We start from the raw sequence: 27583 nt of genomic DNA, 5'->3' as shown, positions 1-27583 counted from the left end.
TTGTCTTTTTTTTTTGTTTGTTTTATTTTCACGTTTGAATTTTTCATGTTTTGCATCTATTCAAAATTTCACATTCAGTTTTATTTTTGAATAAAACGTGTGTTTTTTTTCATGATTTAAAAAAAAAAAATTTTCACCCATGGTTTTACTTACACCTCGTTTTTCACGTGTAAATGAGGTCATGTGATTTTCTTTTCAAATGGTTCATTATTTGAACATATTTCCACATGTGCTTTGATAAATTCACATGTGGAATTCACCTCTTTTCACGTTCTCCATAAGAGATAATAAACTGCATCCACGGATATATCCCGGCAAAAAATACTCTGCATTCAGATCTTGTCTCAGGAACAAACAGAACACTCAAATTTCGATTGATTGTTCATTGTGACGCCGGTGATAAATCTGGAAACGGTCTGGAAAATTCTCCTGCTCGGAGTTTGGGCAGGATTGATTAAATGCAAATCATTAATTTGCTTAATGAGGCTCAAAATTGGTGCTTGATGTTTACATGGGATTTGCCTCATCGGAATTTGTCTTTGTCTGATATATTGGCTTTTGGGCGGGAGAAGACTAATCCATTACGCGCTGGGCCTGTTTACTTTCCCAGGCTTTTTCATGGCAGTTTCTGTATGGAGGTCGATGACCGATAATGTCAAGAAAACGACTGAAATAGTCATTCCTTCTGAGAGAAATGGATTCTGTGTCAGAAAATATTACTGCTTTAATATCGACATACTGTCCGTACACTGCATTAGATCTCACCTCAATGGTAACCGGTTATAGATGGACTTCCTGCGTAGCAGCCGTGTGTAACGGCGGCCTGTGTGTGTGTAAGTCGTAACGGTGCAGTTTACGGGAAATCCGACGCCGTTACTCAATGAGTTTCAGTACATAAGTAACTATAACTGTTAATACCACAGAGTTTGTGAATAAATAATGCTGGGGTGTGAGAGGAATAAAAACACTTCAAGACGTGCTGGAAAATAATCATTGGAAACTTATACGATTACGAATCACACCGCCCCCTACGTTCGTTATTTTCCTACAAGAGCACACCCCCAAGTGTTTTATTCCGTACATAAATCACGCACGCACTGGCCACCTCATTAGAAACAGCTACACATCGGTTCATTCATGCGATCATCCAGTCAACCAATCAGGTGGCAGCAACACGAAACATAAATTCATGCAGATACCGAAGAGCTTCAATCAACGTTTACATCAAATATCAGAATGGGTTTGTTGTTATCACACAGGCTGATTTGAGTATTTCAGAAACTGCTGACCTCCTGGGATCTTCCACACACAACCGTCTCTAGAGTTTACACAGAATGTGGCGAGCGGAAAAGCATCCCAAACCTTGAAGTGGATGACCTACGACAACTCAAGACCACATTCCTGTCAGGAAGAACAGGAATCCGAGGTTACAGTAGGTACAGGCCACGTAACTGGCTGACTGGATAACGGTATGAATGGGCAGGTGTGCAGATATCCCTAATAAAGTGCTTCAAAAGACCACGCATGACTCTGCACACGTGTTTTAAGCCAGCGATTCATTCTGAAGACCTGGTAATACGATCGACATCGACACGGAGCTCCGCACTCCAGCTTGCACACACGGTAATCAGAGATTTTATTACAAAGAGGTGAGAACTGAGGCGTCCGTGACCTCTCGGAATGAATCGGGAGTACATTTGCAGAACAGCGAGAAGTCCAAAAAATAAATACAATCGACCATATTATACTAAACTCCAGAACCGTTACAGTGGGAATGCCGTATTCTAGCTGCGGGTCAGAGGTGACACTAACAGAGGAGTCCACCATAACAGTGTGTGTGTGATCCATTCTATGCAATTCATTCCCAGCTCAATAATTGTAAACCATACAAGTACATAATTACAACGTCCTATTTATAAGTGGTGCGTTTATTATACCAATGTACAATTTACAAATTACAGATCAAACCAGAACAACCAGGATGTCTCAAGACGTTGTGCTCAAACGTGTAACTGACGGCATTTCTAGCAGAGGATATATAGGCGTGACGTGTTCAAATGCATTTACCGAAACTAAAACCGGACTAGAACTGCGTGTGCGCGTCAGGGAGTCCGAACTGATTTCATTCATTACACCAAGTCAAATTGGATCCTCCTAGATAAGCTAGACTTCACAGGAATACATTCATTTTCAGTGCCCTTAAAGAGAACAAAATGATTCGAGACGAGATGGAAATTTTGCCCACGTCGTTAAATAAGCAGCGTAATAAAGAACAAAAGAAATCCTGTAACGTAATAAAATTATTACACCATCACCGTCGGTCATTGCCGATAAATCGAAGGAGGACGCTGCAGCCGTTAGCAGGGAATGTGCGTCATGAATCTATTAGCGTCGTGTTCTGCTGAACGGAAAATCATCAGTAAAGTGCTGAGAAAACTAACTAACTAACTAACTAACTAACTAACTAACTCAACTAAACTAGCGTCTGCGTAAAAGCTATGCCTTTTGTCTCGTAGCTTATGCCACGCACGAAAAGGCAAAGCTATAAACACAGCACTGAAGAAGACGTAGAGAAGCAGCGAAGAGGTAAAAGAGGAAAGGTGTGTAAATGATGAGGAGTGTTACACAGTGTTATACATCATTAGATAGAAATTTGCCCGGTTGTACACTCTCAGCAAAAAATAAATAAATAAATGAAAGGGTACTAAAGTGTACCTTTCCTTGCTGCTGTGGTAATGCCAAGCGTATTCCGATGAATGCCCTTTGTACCTTTAATATGTATTTCCATTACCTAGAACGTTGTATATATACACATACACACTATATCCAGGTGAAATATACACAGTAAAAGGGTTCAAAAGGTAAAAGGGTACCACCGCAGCATCAAGGAACGGTACACTTCAGCACCCTTTCTTTTTTTTTTTCTCCTTTCTAAGAGTATATAGAGACATGGAGTTGGTTATACACTTCAGAATGAAAAGGTACTAAACTGTTCATTTCGCTAGCTTCTAGAGCAGTGAGGACCGATTAATGATCAACAGCATGTACACTTTATTAGGAACACTTATCCCTGCTCATTCATGCAAATATCCAAATCAGCCAATCATGACGCAGCAGCACCGTATACCCCCCCCCCCCCCCCCCAAAAAAAAAACACCTTCGGTTAATGTTCATATTAAATATCGGAATAACTGTGTTGGCGCAAGACGGTACACTCCTGCACACAGCAGACTCTAGAGTTTATATAGAGTGGTACGGAAAACAACAACAACAACAACAACAACAACAAAATCCAGTGAGTGGCATTTCTGCAGGCGGAAGCATCTTGTTGACGAGAGAGGGTCAGAAGACTGAGCTGAGAGGAAGGCTACAGTAACTCAAATAACCACTCTTTAAACACAAATAAACCCTATTTACTCTTCGGTGAGCAGGAAAGCATCTCAAACGTGCCGAACCTGCCAAACGTGGGCTACAACGGCAGAGAACCACATCGAGTTCCGCTCCTGTCAGCAAACAACAGGAATCTGAGACTACGTCGGGCGTAAACGTACACGTGAAGAATGTAAAAACATCACCGGGTCGATTCTCAACCCCCCCCCCCGCCACCCCGCCCCCGTCTTCACCTTCTACATGATTGGGCTGATTGAATAACTGCATGAATGAGCACGGGGTACAGACGTTCTTAATAAAAGTGGCCGCGTGACGTGTTACTCCGACGACGAGGAGACGTGAAGTTTGGTACCTTTGTTTCCGAGAGTGTACGCGCTCTCTAGAGCAATCCATCACTGCACAGTGCATCTTGTTGGAATCGACGTCGGTATACAACATCCCACGTCTAGGCAGCAGAACGCCAACCGAAAGGACTTTGGTACGGTAATAATATTGCTCGGTGAATCTGTGAAATATAACAAACGGTCCACTGAAGAGCTCGTGCTGTGTGAAGCGTCCGAGTCCACTGCGGTCTTACAGAACTGTACTCGATATCAAAATCATACAGACTTCGCTGAAACGTTTTGAATGATTCTTTAATATACAGGCTGTCCACCGTCAGTCCACCAGCGTAGTGTTGATGCACATTTTCATACGTTCAGACACAGACCGTGAGGCATCCAAATACGTCAACACGTAGGAATTCGTTCATTGAGACAATGGTGGACATCGAGCTTATGTTTTGCCGTTTTTTTTTTTTATTCCTGCGATGGTGCTGGACTTGAGGGACACCCTGTATATTACTGAAAACCGAGGCTTTTATTTAAAAAAAAAAAAACCTTTAAGGAATTATATCCTGTTTAAGGAATTCCCACATACAATTTGGTTCATTTTTCTAAATTCCCTTCATATTTGATTCGCTTCAATACTATCACAGAGACTCCGAACCCGATTATTAAATGATTCAAAGTCGAAATTTCAAGAATTTCCTTCTTTCTTTTTTAGTTGACGAACTGCTATTAAATTTTTCCCGACTGACTTGAATGGACTCGGATTATTTTGGACCTTTAATGCCACTGCGACTGAAGCGTCGAGTGCTAATATCATTGGACCCTATGTCAAGTGGTTCATCGAGGTTATTTCCTGTAATAAAGAGAGACAGACTGCAGATACAGGACAACAGGCAGGTCAGTACACACTCCAGAAAGATGAGAAGGAAGAAGAAGAAGAAGAAGAAGGAGAGAGAGGAAAAAAAAAAAGGAGTGCAGGTCTACTTTCAGTCCATCTTCTCTTTCTGGACCAGCTTGGGTGCGTCGACAAATTCCTTCCCGTTAAAGAGGATGACAGCAGCCGTGAGAGCGCTGGCTATGCCCCAGAACACGATGTACGCTAGCGTCTCGGTCCACGTGTCGCCTGAGAGCGAGAGAGAGAGAGGTGTGTTAACGTCCGACAACCGTCACGTTTACAGACAACTTACTTCGGATCGCTCATTCTCACGCGTCCTCGGTTGTTGATTTAAATACGCTAGAATTTTATGGACTGTTTTTTTTTTTTTCTTACCAGCCATAAGCAGGCACAGGATGCACATGGAGAAGGCCACCAGCATGATGATGGGTAACTAAAGGAGCAAGAAGAACAAGCACTCAGTCGTAATCACATCCTTAACGCACAGCCTATGATTTACACGATTACAGAACGCTTGGGTAAGTAAACAAGTGCTACGGCGGTTTCCGTGGAAACGCAAAATTCTCCAGTTTTTGCATTATTTCAATTGAACTCGGGGAGGAAAAATAAATAAATAATGACCGTGAGGAATTTCCAGTCTTTCTGCACTTGAAGTGGTGTCAGGCTCTCCGATTCATCCACAGAGTAGTTGCCAAGGAAGAGGTCAATGGAGTCCTAACATGGAGTCCAAACACAGTCACGGACTTAACATCACGCAGACGGACGATTCCTCGTCGTCGTTAATAAACAACACCGAACCGAAAGACAAAAATCGGTCGCGCTTACCTGTCGGAAGCCGTCTGAGAAGTTGTTTTTGTAATATCGGATCATGGAATTCCAGCCGTCCATTAACAAACCCCAGTGAGTCCTCTTCCCAGTCCTGAGCGTTAATAAGAAAGAGTCAGCGTTAATAAACAGAAGCACTTGGACATTCATTTTTAAGCTTATACTGCAGCGCTGTTGCATCGCCGTATCTGATTGGTCTGATTAGATGATGATTATAAAAGAATTCACAGCGAGTTCACAGGGATTTGTATAGCAGACGTTCTACAGTTGAGGTCATAAGTTTACGTACGCCTTGCCGAATCTGCAAAAATGTTAATAATAAAACAAAACAAGACTGATCATTAAAATTGTATTTAGTTTTTTTTATTTATTCCTGCCCTGAATGATCTATTTCACATAACAGATGTTTACATCTGGTCCACCAGACACAATAATAACTCAATTTACACAAATGAGCCAGTTCAAACGTTTACACGCGCTTGATTATTAATCCCGTGTGTCGTTACCTGGATGATCAGAGACTGTGTTTATGTTTTGTGAGAGTTCTTCATGAGTCCCTTGTTCGTCCTGAGCAGTTAAACCGCCCCACTGTTCTTCAGAAAAATCCTCCAGGTCCTGCACATTCTTTACTTTTCCAGCATCTTCTGCATATTTAACTCCTTTCCAACGGCGACTATATGATGTCGAGATCCGTCTTCTCACACCGAGGACGACTGAGGGACTCGTACACGACTATCACGAAAGGCGCGAACGTTCACCGACGCTCAAGAAGGCAACGCGATACAGTAAGATCCAAGGGGGTGTAAACTTTTGATCAGGATGATCGGTATAAATCGTTATTATTTTGTTTAAATATCTTATTTTGTTATTGTTAGTATTCTTCTTCTCCTTATCTCCCTAAAGTGCCCAATAACTCAATGTCTGAATGGTAAAAAGTTTAGAAATTTGGCACATTAATACTACAGGCTATGAGCCCGTAGGTGGCGCTACAGGCCACGCCCAAATCTACATGATTTTCCCTCCGCCCAATAAGTCCAAAAGTCTGAAAATTGGTATACATGCCTTATTTCTCATGGGGAACAAAAGCTACTGGGACCCATAAAGTCCGCCATGATAGATTTTCCAGTACATTGGAAATTTGTCCAAAACTACAAAAATCTTCTGAACCGTACGTCCGATCGACATGAACTCTGGTACATATATGTGCGATACATGTCTTTCGATAAGGTGATGAGCAATAACGAATCAAATAAAAATTGGCCAAACTATTTACATATTGGTGAATTGACAAGCTGTCGCACGCATTTCTGTCCATAAATCAATGGAACGTTAACCTATGGTCTTGATCTGTGCCACACACAAAGAGGACACTACAGTCTGTTACCGTGGCAGTATGCTACCATGGAAACCTCATATCTCCAAAAACAATGACAAATAACGTGGATGTAATCCGCCAGTCACAAAACGGACACTCCGACTCAATCAGCGGTTCATACGAAGACGAAGAAAATGCGAGAGCCGGGTGAAGGGAAGACGAAAAATGGATTCGTTGTGACGATCTGAAATACGCATGCTCGGCTGAACTCTGATCAGCGCCCTTCCTCTACAGTCCTCGTGCGCTCCAAAAGTCTCGCCGCCTCCCGATTTTCCTCTACGACGACCTCTTGTAAGAAAACTACAGAAACGAACTTCAAACCTGCCACTGATCCAAATGTGTAGAGATGCTGTATCTGTGGGATACGTTTCTCTACCGTGTCGATTTTGAAATGCTCCGCGATCTCGAGGAGGAATCCGCCGTTGCTGCTTGCGGCTATAGTTTTCATTTAGTTCTGCCCTTCAGACGATATTTACACGCTATCCAGAAGACAAAATGAATACGTGATTGTACATAATTCGAGTCTAATAGTAAACGGAATTAAAAAGACATTATTATTTAACAAGAATGATGACATGCAATCGTTCACTGTTTATGATTTAGCATTTTCGGAAGGAGTCTCTAGTTTCAGCACTTTGTAACAGTCAGCTGTATCTTTCGGTTTAATGACACAGGAAAGCCTTGAAAGTGGAGGACGTTGCCCGTTCTATGACGCGCTGTTCTTTAATAACGAATAAAAGTTGCGGTATAACTTGTGGCACACTTCAGGATATGCGCAACATCCGCTTAGCAACAGTACCTCCACATCAAAACCACCTTGTTATTGCCTATTTTCCTAGAACAGTACAACCCCGAGTGGTTTATTCCTTACAGAGCGAATACACATACCTGGTGAAGTCAGTCTTTAGCGCTCCAGTGCCTGCGTACTGCTTAGCACACGCGTTAGCGTTGTCAGCCCAGGCTAAACGAATATAGGAGAAGTGTTATAGAAGACAGCAGGTTATTATTATTATTATTATTATAAAGAATGTCACTAATTTATGTACAGCGTCGTTAGGTTAGGAAAGAGACGTATAAACACCGTTCTTGTAGATCTTCTCAAAATCAGCTTGCTCTTCAATCTTCTGGCCGGCATGAAGGACTCCCATCCTCTAAAACAACATAAATTCATCAGAATCTACAACCAACCAGCATCTAATACAGTGGTTTTCAAAGTGGGGCCACCAGGGGGCGCCTGGGGGCCTCGACAATTTGGTCGGAGCCACCAAGCCCATCGCTCCCACTAGTGCGTTTTCTCTTTCTCACTTTCAGACAACCACACACACACACACACACACACACACACACACACACACACACACACACACACACACACACACACACAATCAATTCCTAATGTAATGTAACGTAAAGATGTAATTATTAATTTTAAAAAAGGGGGGATATATTCAGAAGTCTGTATTTTTTATGTGTTTTAAAGACATCGTGCAAAAGGGGGGCCTCGGTCAAATTTAATGCCATTTGGGGGGCCTCGCCCTGGAAAAGTTTGGGAACCCCTGATCTAATATATTCATTTAAAAATAAATAAATAAATAAATAAATATCCTGGTCATTTTGCTTTGTTCAAATGGTAATACCTACGCACTCTTAAAGTTGTAACATCTCTTAGCATCAACTTTTCACATTTCATTACGCATTACCACGTTCAATAACTAAAAAACGAATGGTTGTATTTGTACTATTAACTAATTAACAGCAGAGAGCTGTGGAATTTTGGAATCCCATTGATCAGAATTAAAAGCTCATTCACAGGGACTAATAATAATAATAATAATAATAATAATAATAATAATAAACCGACTTAAAATGTGCCATTATTTAACAAATAAAAAGGGATAATCGTTGATACTGTTAAATTGCCGGACACTCGGGAACACGAACATGTGTTAAAGGAGTCTCCAGCATCGGTGCTTTGTAAGTCATTTTTTCCGACATGGGAACGTCTTCAGGACGGATGGGTTTACGCGTTCCAGTTTCTGAGCTGTGAAGCTGCTTTTCCTTTTCGTCTTATTAACTTCGAGTGATGGTGAGGAAACGAAGGTATAACGGTGCTATAACGAAGGAGCTCGTTTGTTTAGTGCGACATTAAACGCAACTATAAAATGCAACAAAATGGTATGTTGCTCTTTAATAAATATAAAGTTGTGGTATAAGAGGAATAAAACACACACCAGGACATACTGTTATTGGAAAATAAATCGACAAGGTGGCTGAATGGATTCTTTTCCTATAACGGTACATCCAGCTGTGTTTTATTCCCGAATTAATGTATTCTTAACACAATCATAACGCAAACGGTCATCCCTACACTATAACACACAGTGCATAGTATCCCTGCACTATAGAACGTGGCACTTCTCTCACCTGGAGCTGGCTCTGCAGAGAACGCCTGGCCAAAAGACTCTGAATCACATTGGTACGATCCAGGCAGTCCATGCAGTTACTGCGGAACGTTCCGCTCTGCTCCACCACCACCTTCCCGTCCGAGCTCAGCATGAAGTACCTGCAGAGCCGCAGTGTCCGTTAAACGAGCTACAAGGCCGCTCTGACGCACGGATTCAAAATACTCGTGAGGTGAAGAAAACAGGGAGGGTCGTGACCCACCCGAATTCATCCTGCATCTCAGCCACGGTGTCCACCAAGATCTGCAGGCGATGCCATCTCATCTTACTGCACTCCTTATGGAAATCGAAGGCGATGTACCTGCAGTGAGGAAAGTTATTCAATCCGGAGCACTCGAACAGTGACCGGGTTATTACAGATTCAAAACCGCAAGCGAGCTGCGTCCTTACTTGATGATCCCGTTATCCATGTTGTTCGCCAATTTGGCGAACGCCTGCTCGAGAGGCAACTCTGAACCCTTCTGATTGACCTACAGAACAAAATAAATAAAAAAAAGATTGACATGTCAAACCTTAAAACACCATGCACAGCCATTCAGGGTATACTAAAAATTTTTTTTTTTTAAATTAAAAAAATTATTTTAAATATTTACCAAATTCAGAATCACTTGCTTCCCGTAAATGATGACTTGGGAGTCGAAATGCCTCTGGAATCCGTCGAGCTACGGGAAATATTAAAATATTTGTTAAAGTGTTTCCTAGCCGAGACGAGTTCAGAGGTACGACGTGATCAACGCAGCATCGGGAAGTTTCCATCCAGCAGATGGCGCTGTGGATCTGAGCTACAGATGTTGAGCGTTTTTCTCTTCAACAGATCTTTTGAAATCCCCGAACTCCGTGAAGAGTTTGTGATCCTTGGTTGCAACTTATAATCCGTTTGGATACGAGAAACGGATCATTCGTTGGGAGGAAAATCCCAAACGACGTGGTGTGTGTGTGACGATGTAGAATTACTATTAACCATTCGATTACTTTTCATCCGGTAGGGTTTTATTCCTCTTATACCACAGCAGCCGTGCTTAAAAAAAAATTACAATCTTCTAATTATTAAAGAACATTTTATTCATTTATACTTGGATAATTATTATTATTATTGTATAATTTTAATGTTGTGGAATGTCCATGAAGCAAGTTCGTTCCTGTTGTCAATTGTGTTACAGCAGCTATAAACTACCAAACAAACAAAAACAAAAAACACAGCTAAATAAAACAAACAAACCAACAAACAAAAAAACCCCACCGCCTGTTCTGACTGTTACACAGCACTGACGCTGGAGACTCCTTCCATAAAATGGTAAATAAACATCTCCAACAAACAACTAAATATATCATTTTAAAGAGCATATTATAAAGCGCACATTGATGCATGAATATAAACTAATTATATCGACATGAATATAAACCTGTCACTTATGTTACATGCAGAATGACTGTTTAGGCCATGCTGTCATAGATAATTAATCAACACCGTTTGACCAATCAGACTGAGAACTGTGGAATAAAGTAGAATATAATATTAAACCGTTATGAAGGTGTTTATTTTCATCGCGGTACTCGGGAAATCCACACTAAATCCCCATCACTCCTGAATGTGAAGTCATTCTTAGTAGCATGCATCGTGGGCCCGCTACGGTCGATAGCGCTATCCAGTAAAAAAGCCTGATCCACAAACTAGCACTTTGGTAAAGTATAAATAAACATTTTGTAATTGAATGAAGTGCTGAAGGTTACAGCGTGAGGTGATGAAATGAGTAATGTTAATGAGTAATGCTCATGCGTCTTTCGGATGAGACGTTAAACCGGGGTCCTGACTCTGTGCTCATTAAAAATCCCAGGATATTTATAGTAAAGAGTATGGGTGTAACCCCGGGGTCCTGGAGAAATTCCCCCATCGGCCCTTCTCTATCGTGTCCCCCATCACTCTGTCCTCTCCACTAATATCTGGTGTGTGGTGGGTGTTCTGGTGCACTGCGGCTGCCGCCACATCATCCAGGTGGATGCTACACACTAGTGCTGGTTCAGGAGATTCCTCTCCCACCCCCGTACTATGTAAAGCGCTTTGAGTGACTAAAAAAAGCGCTATATAAATTGTAATGTTAGCTCAGAAAAATCCCTCACAACCTCAGAAAAAACACACCGCTCCAAATCTGACGACACGAGCGACGGAGACGGACTGTAAGGAGTAGTTTTTGGTTTTATAGATAATTGACGTCGAAGTGTGTACGGTTTATAATAGAGCGATGATGAAGACATGCCGGCGATGCTAAAATGTGTATATAACGGACACTGGGCCACTGGACATGCAGTACTTCTACATCTCTATCGTCACATATTCATCGTTATTTACTTCCCGCGCACGTGTTAAAAGGAATGACTGTTAATTAGTCATGTTCATTAATGAATCTTACTCACGGAAATTCCTTTCCAATTTTAATTAAAAAGTTTTGATTTTTCGACTAAGCGTGTTTTAATAAAAAAAAACAGATTAAAATGCACAGAGGTCTGTATTTTATATATATATATAAAAAGCGCTTTGTTTTAGTCCTTTCCTCCCTTTTAAGTTTTTATTTCAGACTGAAGATTGTTTTTTTTTTCTTTTCCCCTGAATGAGAGAGAGAGAGAGAGAGAGAGAGAGAGAGAGAGAGAGAGAGAGTGTGAGAGAGAGAGAGTGAGAGAGAGAGAGAGAGTTGGGAAACCCGGATCTACGACACACTGGGACGTGGAAAGAGACGCATGTGGGAAGGTCTCTCTCACTTAAAGCCTGTGTAACAGCATTAAAAAATAAAAGAAAGAAAGAAAGAAAACTCAGAAGAGGCCTCACGTGATTGGTGCTGCTGCTGATCTGTGGCTTGGGCTTGTACTTCAGGTTGGGTCTCTGGGACCAGAAGAAAGGCATGGAGCCTCGAGTCTGTTAGAGACGGGGAAAGAGAGAAAGTGATGTCAAGTAGAACATTTACGCACGCACGCAAACACACACGCGCACACACACACACACTTTTATCCATTCAAAACGTCTGTCTCACTGTCTCTCTCACTCTCTCTCGGTTTGTATCTCTCGCTCACTGTCTCTCTCTCTCTCTCACTCTCAGTTTGTATCTCTCTCTCACTGTCTCTCTCTCTCAGTTTGTATCTCTCTCTCACTGTCTCCGTCTCTCTCTCTCTCAGTTTGTATCTCTCTCTCAGTCTCTCTCTCTCTCTCTCTCTCGGTTTGTATCTCTCGCTCACTGTCTCTCTCTCTCTCTCTCTCTCTCTCACTGTCTCTCTCTCTGTCTCTCTCTCACTCTCAGTTTGTATCTCCCTCTCACTGTCTCTCTCTCTCTCTCGGTTTGTATCTCCCTCTCACTGTCTCTCTCTCGATTTGTATCTCTCTCTCACTGTCTCTCTCTCGATTTGTATCTCTCTCTCACTGTCTCTCTCTCGCTTTGTATCTCTCTCTCTCTCTGTTTGTATCTCTCCCTCACTGTCTCTCTCACTCTCTCTCTCGGTTTGTATCTCTCTCTCTCTCTCTGTCTCTCTCTCTCTCTCACTTTGTATCTCTCTCTCTCTGTCTCTCTCTCTCTCACTGTCTCTCTCTCGCTTTGTATCTCTCCCTCTCTCTCGGTTTGTATCTCTCTCACTCTCTCACTTTGTATCTCTCTCTCTCTCTCTCACCGTGTCTCTCTCTCTCTCACTGTCTCTCTCTCTCTCTCACTGTCTCTCTCTCTCTCTCTCTCTCACTGTCTCTCTCTCTCTCTCACTGTCTCTCTCTCTCTCACTGTCTCTCTCTCTCTCTCACTGTCTCTCTCTCTCTCTCTCTCTCTCTCAACAATTAAAATCCGTTTCTTTGGAACATTCACCAGGCGTCCCTGCGTACGCTGTCACTATAGAAACAATAAATAAATATATAACTTGTGATTTGTCTTCCAACCTCTGACCACTCAGAACTGATCATTCTACACTTCGCCGTAACAACAACTCCGTGTGGGTGATTAGAGGTGTTCAAGAAGTGCCTTCAAAAAAAAAAAAAAAATCATTAAGGTTTTCGCTAACACAAATGAACTCATTAGAGATTTCGGTCGTTTCCTCCACGTTTGACCAGAGCTGCCTGGATGGCGTTTCGTCTTACTCATCGGGCGCGTTGAATAGCAGCTCCTGAATCATTTCACAGCTCAAACCCCACTAATGCTGCTCTTTTAACGGCTTGCTAATAAACGCTGATTCATACTGGCTTTTAATGACCTGCACAAAGGAGGCTCTGCTGTTATTATACTGCACGATCTGCTCCGTCTCCACAAAGTTAGCAGCGTGTCCTTCCGAGTCGATCCCTGAAAACAGAAAGGGTACGCATTCGTGAAATGTCAGGCTGTACAGATTAACGTGTGCGTGCTGCCGTGTGCCGGGACGCCGCCTACCTCGGACGTAGTAGCGCACACCGGCTCGGAAGCAGCTCCTCCTGGAGATGAGGATCCATTGGAATATCTTGCCATTAATGCAGCACGGCTTCATCACGATAACTGGTGAGCAGAGTTAAGGCTAGACACGACTTACACAAACACTGGCCTTTATAAGGGTGGCAGGTTTGCCATCGAAGGATACAGCCATGGATGACAGGAAAGGTGAATTTGTGGAGCTAAAAAGTAGAATGCGCAGAAATCAACACGGATCTCAAGTCAGTGGGGTTACAAAGGTGATAATCTCGTGTATTATACGTAGGCATGTGCTGACAGAGTCGTGGGTTGGAAAGAATCGTCACTTGAAAGAAGGCTGGCTAAGTAAGGAGCAGAAATCCTGCCCTGTTTAGATTGTAGTACACCGATAATATTGTCTTTAATTGAAACGTGGCAATTTTTCCTTCAGGACAGAACTAAAAGCTCTGAACAAAAACGTGCTCTTAAACAAAAACAAATCAGTGACGCCGATACTTCTACGGCTACTTTATGTCCATTTTTATTTCCTCGGTATCGCGGAATGTCCGTGAAACAATCCAGTTCCTGTTATCTCTTATTTTCTTATAGCAGCTATGAACGGACGCCCTCGTTCTCTTTTCTCTCGCTCAGACAAACTACCGAGAAACCCAGAACCTCTCTGTACTGAAACCTTTCCTATGTTTCTATGAGAAAATACATATATACATATACACACACACACACGTTTCCTCCACGTATTTGTTTAGGTACAGCGTTCACCTTACAAGCCCGTGTCACTATAGAAACGGTAACATTTTAGAACAAGCGCGTTAACGGAAAAGTGTGATTAAGGTCAGGGCTATATTATTCTAATATTTCGAGGTGCTGGATTTTTGATTTCCATGAGCTGTAAGCCGTAGTCATCGCGATTAAAGCAAAGAAAGGCTTGAAATATTTCACTTTGTGTGTAATGAATCTAGACTATATGACAGTTCCGCTTTTTAAAATTTAATTACGGAAAAAACCCAAACTTTTCCATGGTATGAATTTTTTTTTTTTTTTTTTTTTTAGTTGCACCTGTACTTTTCTGAAACTTGGGGGGAAAGAAAAAAAAAAAAAAAAAAAAAAATATTCGATACTTAAATAGAATTTCTAGACCTGTGCAAGGAGCCTGCAGGATATTTCACCCATCCTTCATATCGGCACATGCTTCCTTATCGAGTAAAAGTGAAGTCACTTGTGAGTTGTGAATCGGTACCTCAGGTTGTGCTGCGAAGTCTCTCAACAGGTTTCCATTCCACACAAACCTCTGATCAGCCTGCGAAAAGAACAAACGGAGGAGTGAAGACATTTCCGGGGTATTGTGTGAGAACAGCTGTAAGCATGACTCACTTCAGAGAGATACGGATCAGCCTGGATGTGCGGTGCGCCACTGGTATAACACTCGGGGCCTTAACTGATCGAACACTGAGGGAGTCTCGGAGGGTAGGCGTGATCTCAGTACAGGTAGCAAACGACAGAGATAAAATGAAAGAGGGGAGAGAAAAAGAAAAAAAAAAAAAAAAAGAGCTAGACAGTGGAAGATAGGGTGGAAAAATGAGAGATCGTGATGTAGAAGTGTTAAAAGTTCTATAAGTGTAATAACCTAAACCACCAGATAACCACATACACGCCTACAGTTGTATTAGACAAGACACCACTGGATAACCACACGCCTACAGTTGTATTAGACGAAGCAAAGCTATACAATGTGTAAAAAGACTGTGGGGGAGAAGAAGAAGGAGAAGAAGGAGGAATAAAGAAGAAGAAGAAGAAGAAGAAGAAGAAATCATCTTCCCCACTTCAGCCCAGGGAGGATGAATTCTAGCACGTGCTTCCTCTGAGACATGTGAAGCCATGCAACCAGACTGTAAAACCGTCTTATTAAAATCTGCCGTTCATGCTGCGTCACACACTCGGAAGAAAGCGCTATCTGCCCTCTTCCTCATACATGCGCTCACAGATGACCGATGACTGGTCGGTGTCCATGTGATTGACAGGGGAGACAGAGTAGTCATCCGTCCCACCCACAGCTAGTTTTGCTCTCTAGGACCCTCGTCTGGCCGTGGTATCGTCTGGGCTTTGAACTCCGGATCTCTTCAGTTAACAGTTACACACAGTACACACGGACTGCATTTCCTGCTTTGACGTGTCCTTAGGCTGCACTGTTAATATCAGAGGTAAATAATACATCGCGATAAATGTGCAAAATAATCAAAACGCTCACATTACACTATTTACTAATTCTTAAAATGGAGCTCAAGTTGTTGATTCTGAAACCGAGAGTGCGCAGCATGGAAGCTCCTTTATAGCTTCACGGTGAATGGAGGATGCCATGCCTACAGCAGCGTCTGCAAGGGTTTTCCGCCATCCTCGTCTGAGTCAGCACGTGCCGCTGCTCTGACACGAATTTAGCCGAGTGGGAAACCCACGCGAAAACGGGGGAACACACGCGAAACTGCACAGAATCTCCCTTGGTAACCCGAGCTCAGGATCTAGCCGGAGACCCTGAAGCTCAGAAGTAAAACCGAGACTAAACCAGCTATACGTTTCCTTGGCGTACGTGTTTTGACGTGTGTTTTTAAATAAGCTAAATCTATCCGTGGATAGAACAGATCAGCCGCCTATAAGCTTCCGATTAGTAAACACGTCTAGAAATACATTTAAAATCATTAACGTATTTCACTTTATAACATCCTAAATAATGAGAATTATTACAACAATGTGTCTGTATTCAAGATATTGTCAATAATGCTAACCACTAAGCCACCATGAATTACAATAATAAGAATATATTCTTTTATTATAAATATAACCATGTAAAAATATGACAGAAGAGTATAACAAAACGTTTACACGGCCCACACTTGCATAGGAGAGCAATTAGGGGTCCAAGCACCAAGTGCTCGTAACCTTATTGGAATTGTTTCTTTCTTCTGCTTCTTTGTATTATTATTATGGACTCTTATAGTTTAGGCCTCGATAACACTTTCCTGACGTGTTCATATAGTTTAGGTTCATCGTTTTTTTCTTTCACCTCTCCATTTACTTCCGTCACCTTATAAGGCCTTCCCGAAAGTCCACTTCCTGTCAGAAAAATATCTCTAATGTTAAATCAGCGTTTCCATTTCTATGCTTTTTATACAGGTTGATCAGAGGAGAAAATCCAGATCAACGTGTTTACGAGTAAGAGCGTGTGTGTGTGTGTGTGTGTGTGTGTGTGTGTGTGTTTCGACACCGCTTCTCCTGTGACACTCTTTCAATATGAATGAGACTCACTGTGCAGAGTGATGGAGTGTTTTCAGGTTGTGTCAGCGTTACAGTAATGACAAGACGACTCCGAGACGCTGCTTTGAAACGCTCATCTCTTCATTATTATTATTATTATTATTATCTATAATGCGGTCAATACTACAAATCCTGATATTACACTAATGACTGCATTAAACTGTTGAAACTGCTGTCATCTGTGTGTCCCTCTGTCACTGTCTGCATCTGTGTGTGTGTGTGTGTGTGTGTGTGTGGGTGGGTGTCTCACTCGCTCGAGCAGGCTCATCTCCTGGAATTCGGGGCTGGTGTTGGCGAGGCGCTGCTGCGTGTGCGTCAGGTCGTAGTTGGTGCAGAAGTAGAAGCCGTCCGTGCTCAGGACGTTGTTGATCATGGACAGGAACGTCTTGTTGTCCTGCGTCTGCGTGGAGGAAGAGACGGGGTTAAACGCCGAAACGCTACGAGAATTGCGTCTGGCACCTTTACAAGCGCACAGTTTGAGATGTTCAAGTTATTTAACAAAAAAGATAAAAGCGTCGATACTTCGAGACCGGCGTGTGACGATTTAAACGCCAAGTTATCATTATGCTAAACCGGAGGCTGTATATGAATCCATGACCTTTTAGCTAGAGTAGCCTCGTCGCGCCAGTGCTAAACTAAATTATTAAGCACGTCTTGTTCGACTGAGTACATGTAAGGTTAAAGGGAAGATTTGTGCCAGGTATATGTTTGGATAAAAAAAATAATAATTAAATAAAAAAAAAAATACATACATACTGCTTCTTTAAAGCCCGAGTTAGCTCTGATTAATAAATAATGCACCTAGTCGGCATGGCTGTAATGAGATATCGTCATCATCACAGGCTCCAAACAGATCCGGATATTTCTCCAGAGACGAGCCACAGTGTAGAACTGATTATGAAGCAGTGAGACACTCGGTCATGTCTGCATGTAAATAATTCAGTAGGAAAGGTTGTGCTTTCAGCGCTGGTCACCTGGGTTTCTGAGAGGTGTAAGATGGTCTTCTTGTACGGTACGAGGTCGAACTCTACGGCCTTCCAGACCGCGTGGCCGAACAAGTCGCCTACTTTCTTCTTCCTGGTGATGACGATGAGGTACATCCCTGCAAGCACAAACCCAAAAACAGGTGGGTGATATGATAATCCGCGATAAACGAGGTCACCGAACGCTAATTTGCCGCCATTTTGGTCTTGCTAATTCCAATCCAGCAGCCAGCTCTTCCCTATCACACAACAGCTACCAAATCAAGGCGGGTGAAGACTAGCACGTGTTTCCTCCGAGACGTGTGAAGCCAGCCAGCCGCATCTTTTCAAACCGCTGCGTCACACCTGGAGGAAAGCGCTATCAGCCCTCTTCCACATACACCACCAGTCAAACGCTTACACACACTCATTCTTTTATTTTTATTATTTGTTTCTCCACATTTTATTATAATAATAATAATAATAATAATAATAATAAAAAACTCATCAAAACTCTGGAGTAACACAAATGGAGCGATGGGAATTATGTCGTGATAAAAAAAAAAAATCCAAAATAATTGAGTATTTTATCATCTTCAAAGTCGACGCCCTTTTCGCCTAGAATATTCCAGAAATGTATTCTTGGCGTTTTCTCGACTGATTTCTTGAGGAATTTCCCTGAGATGCTTTTTAAACAGTATTAAAGGAGTTCACACCGACGCCGGACTCTTATCGGCTGCTTTCCGGAATATTTCGCTGCGAGTCCTCCGTTTATTTAAAAAAATACATAAATAAATAAATAAATAAATAAATAAATCGTTTTCTAATGAAAGAAATGAATACGTCGGCACGATTATATTTTTATCTATGACACCGATTTCACGCGTTTAATCGCACCCCTTCAGATCAAAAGGCTTTTAAGATCACGAGAAACATTTCAGTCGCGTGTCCACAAACTTTTGACCGACAGTGTGTATGAGCTTACAGACGCCCACGATTGGCTAATGTCGCTGTGATTGACAGGAGAGAGAGAGCAGCCATCCCTCCGTTCCCGACGTCACGACCAATTTTGTCTGATCGCCTGACACTACGGAGACACGACTCTCATTACCTATATTGTAATCGGTTGTTGGAGGATGAGAGACCTGTGTGTGTGTGCAAGATTATGTAGTGACTCACCAGTGCGGTTACATCATGAAACAGCAAAAATGGTGTCATTTAGTGTGAAACATTATCATGCTTAGTGTTAGCTTAATGGGTTAATATTATATTATTTTTCCTGAGAAGAACATCATCGATTCCATATAGCGCTTTTAAAAGGTCTGTGTGTCCTGCTTGTTGGTTCTATGTAGAGGCAGAACCTCTCTAGGCACCCTTAATTACCTAAAGAACACTTAATAAATACTAATAAGCAAATATAAACGTGAATACACGCCTACCACGGCGTGTTCCACTCTCAGAGAGGAAGCAAAGCAGCAAAATCTTACTCTCTACAGAACCCCACAGGGATCCATTTACCTCCTGAACATTTTTCATTTCTTCCTCCTCCTTAACAGAAGGAATCGAGTGTGCGGGACGGTCTAGTTCATTTTAAAAAGCCGTGCATCAGTGACGAGCTTAAAAACGGTTCTGCGCTCAGCTGAAGCGCGTCATCCGTTTCACCAAATGACACCGACTGCTTTGATTGGACGGAGCTGAACTCCGGAGAGCGCTAGATCTGCGAGACGCTCCCATTCTCAGGCCATTGTTTATTAAAAGCGGAACCTACCAGCCACGAGGCGAATAGTTCCCATGATGCCGCAGATGGGTCTGGTGACTCCTGATGGTGGGATGTTCATAACACCTTTAAGGGGAAAAAAAAAAAAGAGAAACACGCGTCAGAACACGTCCGATCCGCGACCTTGCTAGGACGTGAACGGATTAAACGTTAAGAAAGGAAATAAAACAAGTGGGGAAGGGGAGGAAGGGGAAGAAAACCTACACACGACACGGTGTACATTTTATCCGGTTATAGTTACATTTAACGTGAAACGTCATTGCTTACGTTAGAGCTCTGACTCCTTAGAGCGGAGACTCCTTCCATGAACGAACCAATGAATGAAAGAATTCGAATGAGCGCGTTAACATAATCCCGTGACTTGCCTTGCGGTCGGATCTACCGTCACAGCTGCTGTTACGAAAGATTACTCAACGCCTTCTGACCAATCAGAATGGAGAATTCATCAGCGCCGTGGTGTAAGAGAAAACGATTTTAACATACTGTCTATAATGTCCTTCAACAGCTGTGCTTTTATAGATCACACACGTTTACATTTAATTGTACTTTACGTAGACCGATAGTGCGTCCCAAATAAATAAATAAATAAATAAATAAATAAATAACGACAAGGTTGGAGCGTTTTATTACAAAAACACACCTGCACACTTTTTTTTTTTTTTTTTTTTTTTTTGGTTTCACCGTATTCCGTGTACACGAATAGATCCGCAAGGTCCTTTTTCGATTCCTCTGTTCCCTCTCTACGCTTCCTGTTTATCTGTCCCGCGGGTCTTACCTGTGAGCGTCATCTCCATGGAAGCCCTGTCGATGACCAGCACGTCGTTAGCGCCATCATCACAGGCCTCGATGTGAAACTTATCAGGGGTCACGTGCCTGTACAAGGAGGAGATGGAAATGGAGAGGGGGGAAATATTAGCCTGCATTCCTGTAGTGGACAAATTACTCAGGGTGTTCGAATAAACCCCTAACCTGATAAACAAAGCATTTCTCGTTCGCGTTAGACGCCGGTTACGTTCGGGGCTTAATTTCCTGCCGTGCAGATCTCATTTCTGTCAGGACGGCTCATTGCAGCTCTTGCAAAACTGTACTTCCTTTCCGTTTTCCTTACATAGCTAGAGATATGGATGCGAATCAAGTTTCAGTCTGTGCTCAGAAAGAAACCGCTTGCAGAAATGAACTTCCGCTAATTGTATGTTTTTATGAGGCAGAAAGTGATGCAACTGAAAGCTCTGTTTGTTTGGTTTTGAGTATTTTGGGTGCTAGTAGCTTCTCGTACAGTAGACGATTTTATTTTTAGTGAAAAGTGTTCAGGAACTACTCCTACAGATTCTTACAAATGACAGGCTCGCTGCAGTTGCTGGTGCGGTCTGTAAAGAAGGCTTCCCTGCTCGCTCCTTGCAAAACTGCTGAGCAATACATTTCATGTGCACTTGAAATTTGCTGCTAACCGCAAACAGCAGTGTAAGCATGGAACGTCAGGCCATAAACATAAAAGCAAAAATATAGGCAGTCGTGTTGTGCTTTTCTGTAATACTACCGCTCTGGGCCTTCAGGATTGCAAATAAAAACAGGTTTGAAAGAATACAGGGTTGCTAACGCACAAATTGCCTTTATCTGGAGTCAAAAACGCGCTCGTCAGCTGACCTTGTCGCAAAGATGATCTGTTTGTTTCTTTGACTTTTTTTTTTTTTTTAGCGTACAGAATTATTTTCTTCTTCGGCTGACACAATTTAAGACCCTGATAAGGATAGGATTTGGGACTGTGGATCAATATTGCGTTCCATATCGAGCCTTGTTAGCTTAGTGGTTAGCATATTTGCCTCGCAACTTGGGTTTTGGGGTTCGACTCCTGCCTCCGTCCTGCGTGTGTGTGGAGTTTGCATCTTCTCACCGCATGTTCTTCAGGGGTTTCCTACCCCAATCTAAAGACATGCATTTGCAGGCTGATTGACATTTCCAAATTGTCTTGGAACCCTGTCCAGGGTGTCCCCAGGGTGTCCAGGGTGTCCCCAGGGTGTCCAGGGTGTCCCCCACAACCCTGTGTAGGATAAGCTGTACGGAAAATGTTTGTAAAATGTAAATGGATAGATATTGAGAGCCTTCAAACAACCTAAATGGAAATGATAACTAAAAAGAGGTCTTACTGCCCACAACCACGGTCTGTTATTTAGCAATAACATTTGTGCGTTTACATTTAATGGGCAGGTGCCGAGTCCTGCTGGGAAAGGAAATCAGCATCTCCATAAAGCTGGTCAGAAGATGGAAGCATGTAGTGCTCTAAAATCTCCTGGTAGACGCTGCATCGACTCTCCACTTGAGAAAACACTCTGGACCAACACCAGCAGATGACCTGGCAACCCAAATCATCACTGACCGTGGAAACGTCACACTGGACTTCAAGCAGCTCGGATTCTGTTCCTCTCCTCTCTTCCCCCAGACTCTGGAACCTTGATTTCCAAATGAAATGCAGCATTTACATTCATCTTCCCCGTGATTGTGATTGTGTACTGATCCAGACTGAGAGATTAAAGCCTCAGGAAATCTTTACAGGTGTTTTGAGTTAATTCGCTGATTAGAGTCGTCTCAGGTCATCAGGACATTTCTGGATTATAAATTCTTTATTCGAATATTTCGAGATACTGGATTTTTGATGTCCATGAGCTGTAAGCCGTAATCATCGAGATTAAAACAACAACAACCAAAAAAAAAAGGCTTGAAATATTTCATTCCATGTGTAATGAATCTAGTAAGTAATAAGATATAAAAGTATATTTCAGAAATAAATGAAAAATGTGTAAATAGTTGATTGCTGGATTTTGTAACCCACATTAAAAGCACACTAGTGCATTTCAGCTGAGCTAAGCATTCAGATACTGACTATAGGACAACCAAAAGCCAAGCACACACTCATCAGAGTGTAATGGAGTTGTTGATGAGGTTCACACAGCTGCAAACGCTGAGAATTTGCCTGAAATTAGAGCTGTCATGGGAGCAGCCAGTGACTTTGAATGGCTCAGCAGTAAACCTGAAATACAGCGCCTATTCTAAAGCGGAAAAACACGCCGAAATACTTCCGGTACAGAAAAAAACAGCACCGAACAAGTTAAAAAATAACAACCGCAGACAATTTAGACACACGCTCGGACTTTACAAGTAATAATTACATCGCAACTTACAGGTTAAACCTCTCGTAGGCAGTCGCCATCTTTACTTCCGGGATCACACTGACTTCCCGTTACGTAAGCGTGACGTCACACGGGAACGCTCTGCCTTGCTTCACTTTCCCTGCCTCTTTTAGAGAGCTCTCTCTCTCTCTCTCTCTCTCTCTCACACACACACACACACACTCACAGACACTTTCCCTGCCTGTTTTAGAGATGTTAATGCTCTCTCTCTCTCTCTCTCTCTCTCTCTCTCTCACACACACACACACACACTAAACATTTATATGGTTAAATTGTAAGACATTAAAAACAGCAAGTATGATTGATATGGCACACAATAATAATGCTATGTTCTTTTATTCATTCATTCATTCATCTCAAATAAAAGAATAAATAAGTTGAGGTCGGGAATACACTTTGGATGGAGTGACAGTCTACACACACACACACGCACACACACACACACCTAGGGGGTGATTTAGCTTAGCCAATTCGCGTACAGGTTTTTAGGATGTCGGAGGAAACCGGAGAACCCGGAGGAAACCCACACGGACACAGGAAAACACATGAGCATATTCCCTGTTTATAAAGGATTCGAGGATCAAAACAATGTACTTTTTGTGCACAAATCCCACAGCCACGCTACAAAATCCAGTGGAAAGCCTTCCCAGAAGAGTGGAGGTTATTATAACAGCAAAAGAAGGACTAAAGCTGGAATGGGATGTTCAGCAAGAACATATGGGTGTGATGGTCAGGTGTCCACATACTTTTGGCCATGTAGTGTGATTGTTTAAAACAGATTATTTCTCATTAGAGGTGAGAAATTCAGATTCCTTGCAGATGATTAACTACATATTTAAGAGCTGGAGAGTTAACACTTAAGGCTTCGCATTGGGAATCCTTTGATTGACAGATTAAATGAATCCCTCAGGTTACACTTAAACAAAAGGCACTATTTCATCACCCGAACATGATGGACGTTGTCGGGACATGCAATGGTGCGGGAGTTAATTAATTTCTAAAAGGCAGATGCAAAGATGGCGATTATCCCTGTAGAGAGTAGAGAGAGGAACTGCGAGCGCTAATGAACCTTTTTTCCCCACCCTAAAATTAGAAACACCAGAGGACCAATTACTGAGCCTCGAGGGATTATCAGTTATGTAATACTGTATAGAGCAACATTCAACAAACACAATATTGTTGTAATGGACACTTCAAAAACATTGTCACTCCCAGATGAAATCCAGACAATCCGTTCAAATGGACAGCTCCTCTATGTTCACCTTATTTTGGACACATTTGGACGAGCGTTGCACACGTCATATTTATGGGAAAGGCAAGCCCATAATTCTGTTCAAGGGACAAAAATTGGAAATGGAGATTCAGGAGGGAAAATGGCAGACAGAACAATTACTCTGAGCAATATGTTTCTAATAAAAAGCTGCCAAAGTCCATTTGTCCATTTGACCACGCCCATCAGGATAGGAATGTTTCATCGTAGTATAAAGTTGATCCATCAAAAGAACTTTGTATTGATTTGCAGTAAACATTTCCTTTTAATGTGGCCCCATTTAAGATTCTCAAAGTTTGTAGTATTAGCTTAACAAATACTTAATATACGACAAGGTCTGAGAAAGGAGCTAGCTACAGGATATTGTGTTATACTTACTTATTGTCTCAGCCTGCTTAACAAAATTCCCAACTGGAAAAATGTCAAAAATAATGAACACGTGCGATGACATGCTTTAGCGCAAGACGAGGAAATGCTTTATTTGTCAAGAAGGAAAAACACACTTCCCTTCCATATATGTGTGGAAATCCAGTCCTGTGGCCTGTGTGTAGTTTATACAGTGTTGCACATGGGGAAACTCCAGGTCTGGAGGTGGGTATTGCATTGTCGTCTCACTCAACACAACTCTGGATTTAATGCTGAAGCCGCTACACTGCCACCTACAGGTACAGGGAGATGAGTTATTCTGTGAATTCATTCCATATATATATATATATATATATATATATATATATATATATATATATATATATATATATATATATATATATATATTCTACCATTGCTTGTAAGTGTGTAGTACATACTATATGGACTGTAAAAAAAAAGTGTACAGGGGAATAACATGGGTCTTAAGCATGACAGACTTGGAAACAGTGAATCAAATCTGGCAGATCTGGGAAGTCATGTTTTGAATTTCACACCTTCTTATAACCGTCTTAATTCATTCACTTTACAGATAGAGATGAAGCTTTGCATCCTTATCTATGCATATTTCCTAGCACGCTTCTCTTTTTCAAGTCATATGTTCCATGAAAGGGGAAATTAAATAGAGAGGGGCTTGCCTGTGCATAACAGATCAAATAGTTATGCACTTATGAGTAAGCACAGAAACCCTCCTCCACACCTTTAAGCTTCAAAGTGTGGGGAGTTTCGCTTTGCTCCCTCCGCTCCTCAGGTAACACCACCACCTGGCTAAAAACAAGTGTGTTATTCAGGAGCAGTGATGGGAAAGTCCCACTTACACAAACTAATATATACATTTCGAGGGGGGGGGGGGTATCCAGAGTGACTTACATTTATCCCATTTATACAACTGAGTGTTAAGGGTCTTGCTCAAGGGCCCAGCAGTGGTAGCTTGGCAGTGTTGGGGCTTGAACTTCTGACCTTCTGATCAGTAACCCAAAGCCTTTAACCACAGAGCCAACATTGCCCCTAACACTGTTCTGCCCCTTCTAAAGCCATTACAAAACAACAACAACAACAAAACATTTTATACTACATGCATTTCCATTAAAAAATGAATGAAACCCTTGCAACCCTTGATACTCGATGGATACCAGGTAGAAATAGTCAGTAGTTTTAGTCAGTAGTTTACTTAGGAACATTTATAGATAGTCATTCGAGTTTTGTTGAAAATGTAGATCATGTTTTTAAAAAGGCAATGCAGAGATTGCATCCAATTCGGAGGCCGAAGCACGTTGGCGTGAGCAAGCATATTTTAGAGATGGTCTATAGGAATCTTGTGGAGGGTATTAATAATAAACAAAGAAACAAACAAATCACTTTAATACTGTTCTGCTTGTTTTTAATACTGTTAATGGCTGCTCCAATATTCCCCTGAACTGCATTATATTTATTTTTGACCATTAAATCCAAATAACAAAATTAGATTTTGCACGTTTGCCTCGTAACTCTGGGATTGGGGGTTCAACTCTCCCCTCCCCTCTGCGTACATGGAGTTTACATGTTCTTCCTGTGCTTCGGGGGTCTCTTCTGGTTACTCTGGTTTCCTCCCACCAGCACTAAGATGTGCATTGTAGGTTGATTGGAATTTCCAGATTGTCTGTAGTATGTGAATGGGTGTGTGAGTGTTTGTGTGTGATTGTGTACTGTGGTGGGTTGGCACTCCGTGCAGGGTGACCCCTGCCTTATGCCTGCCTTGCGACCCTGTGTAGGATAAGCAGTACAGTAAATGGATGGATGGGCTGACCACATCAACTTGTAGGTATGTCTTTTGCTATCATAATATTCTTCTGCTATTATTATTATTATTATTGTTGTTGTTGTTGTTGTTGTTGTTGTTGTTGATGTTGTTGTCTTTGGTTTCACTATACACAAGGACACCAACACAACATAACAATATACATAAAATATATAAAACAATTAAAAGAATAACATTCCCATGTGTACGTATACAATATATGCATACATATCCACCTCTACTCATAGTCAGGTCTCAACATTTACAATTCTGACAACTGAAATTTAGAATGTAAGGGATTAGAAGAATCCTCTATAATAACCAGTGCTTTTGGTTGAACTTTTGATCAATATATATCATTCAGTTGTCTTTGTGTCTTACCTACAATTGCACTAGCTACATTAACAACCCTAGACAATTTCTGGTTTGCTTTATCAATCATGCCACATAGTCATATTAAAAGACATATTAGTAATAGTAGGAGCAGTAATAGTAGTAGTAATAGTAGTAATAGTAGCAGTATTATTATTATTATTATTATTATTATTATTATTATTATTATTATTAGTAGTAGTAGTAGTAGTAGTAGTAGTTTTAGCAGCAGTATTAGCAGTAGTAGTAGTAGTAGTAGTAGTAGTAATAGTAGCAGTATTAGCAGTATTAGCAGTAGTAATAGTAGCAGTATTAGTAGTAGTAATAGTAGCAGTATTATTATTATTATTATTATTATTATTATTATTATTATTATTAGTAGTAGTAGTAGTAGTAGTAGTAGTAGTTTTAGCAGCAGTATTAGCAGTAGTAGTAGTAGTAGTAGTAGTAGTAATAGTAGCAGTATTAGCAGTATTAGCAGTAGTAATAGTAGCAGTATTAGCAGTATTAGCAGTAGTAATAGTAGCAGTATTAGTAGTAGTAATAGTAGCAGTATTAGCAGTATTAGCAGTAGTAATAGTAGCAGTATTAGTAGTAGTAATAGTAGCAGTATTAGCAGTAGTAATAGTAGCAGTATTAGCAGTAGTAGTAGTAGTAGTAGCAGTATTAGCAGTAGTAATAGTAGCAGTATTAGCAGTAGTAGTAATAGTAGCAGTATTAGCAGTAGTAATAGTAGCAGTATTAGCAGTATTAGCAGTAGTAATAGTAGCAGTATTAGCAGTAGTAATAGTAGCAGTATTAGCAGTAGTAGTAGTAGTAACAGTAG

At 41.5% G+C, this 27583-nt stretch overlaps 1 protein-coding gene across 1 annotated transcript; it reads right to left on the bottom strand.

The window, feature by feature from the left end:
• Window positions 1-1910: 1910 nt before the first annotated feature.
• On the bottom strand, window positions 1911-23006 carry sacm1la (SAC1 like phosphatidylinositide phosphatase a). Its single transcript, XM_017482246.3, has 20 exons — window positions 22904-23006; window positions 20503-20600; window positions 19719-19793; window positions 17963-18090; window positions 17239-17388; window positions 14920-14979; window positions 13852-13885; window positions 13668-13769; window positions 13495-13580; window positions 12098-12184; window positions 9870-9938; window positions 9667-9746; window positions 9479-9577; window positions 9239-9377; window positions 7896-7965; window positions 7703-7775; window positions 5440-5533; window positions 5236-5328; window positions 4990-5047; window positions 1911-4842 (listed from the first exon to the last, which is right to left on the bottom strand). The coding sequence occupies exons 1-20, from the start codon at window positions 22930-22932 to the stop codon at window positions 4706-4708; spliced, it is 1761 nt and encodes a 586-aa protein (XP_017337735.1). The 5' UTR covers window positions 22933-23006; the 3' UTR covers window positions 1911-4705.
• Between the last annotated feature and the right edge of the window lie 4577 nt (window positions 23007-27583).

This window comes from Ictalurus punctatus, chromosome 12 (genome assembly GCF_001660625.3).
Source record: "Ictalurus punctatus breed USDA103 chromosome 12, Coco_2.0, whole genome shotgun sequence".
NCBI lineage: Eukaryota > Metazoa > Chordata > Actinopteri > Siluriformes > Ictaluridae > Ictalurus > Ictalurus punctatus.
Note: the sequence above shows the minus strand (reverse complement) of the source record. Positions and strands in the feature narration are given on the sequence as shown.

What these genes read in the sequence shown, in the direction of transcription:
- sacm1la (XM_017482246.3), bottom strand. Translation starts at nt 22,932, where the DNA reads ATGGCGACTGCCTACGAGAGGTTTAACCT. An exon ending in TGAGAAGATCTACAAGAACG is followed by an intron (nt 7,776 to 7,895) that starts GTGTTTATACGT and finishes ATATTCGTTTAG; the next exon opens with CCTGGGCTGACAACGCTAAC. An exon ending in CCTGTGCCTGCTTATGGCTG is followed by an intron (nt 4,843 to 4,989) that starts GTAAGAAAAAAA and finishes TCTCGCTCTCAG; the next exon opens with GCGACACGTGGACCGAGACG.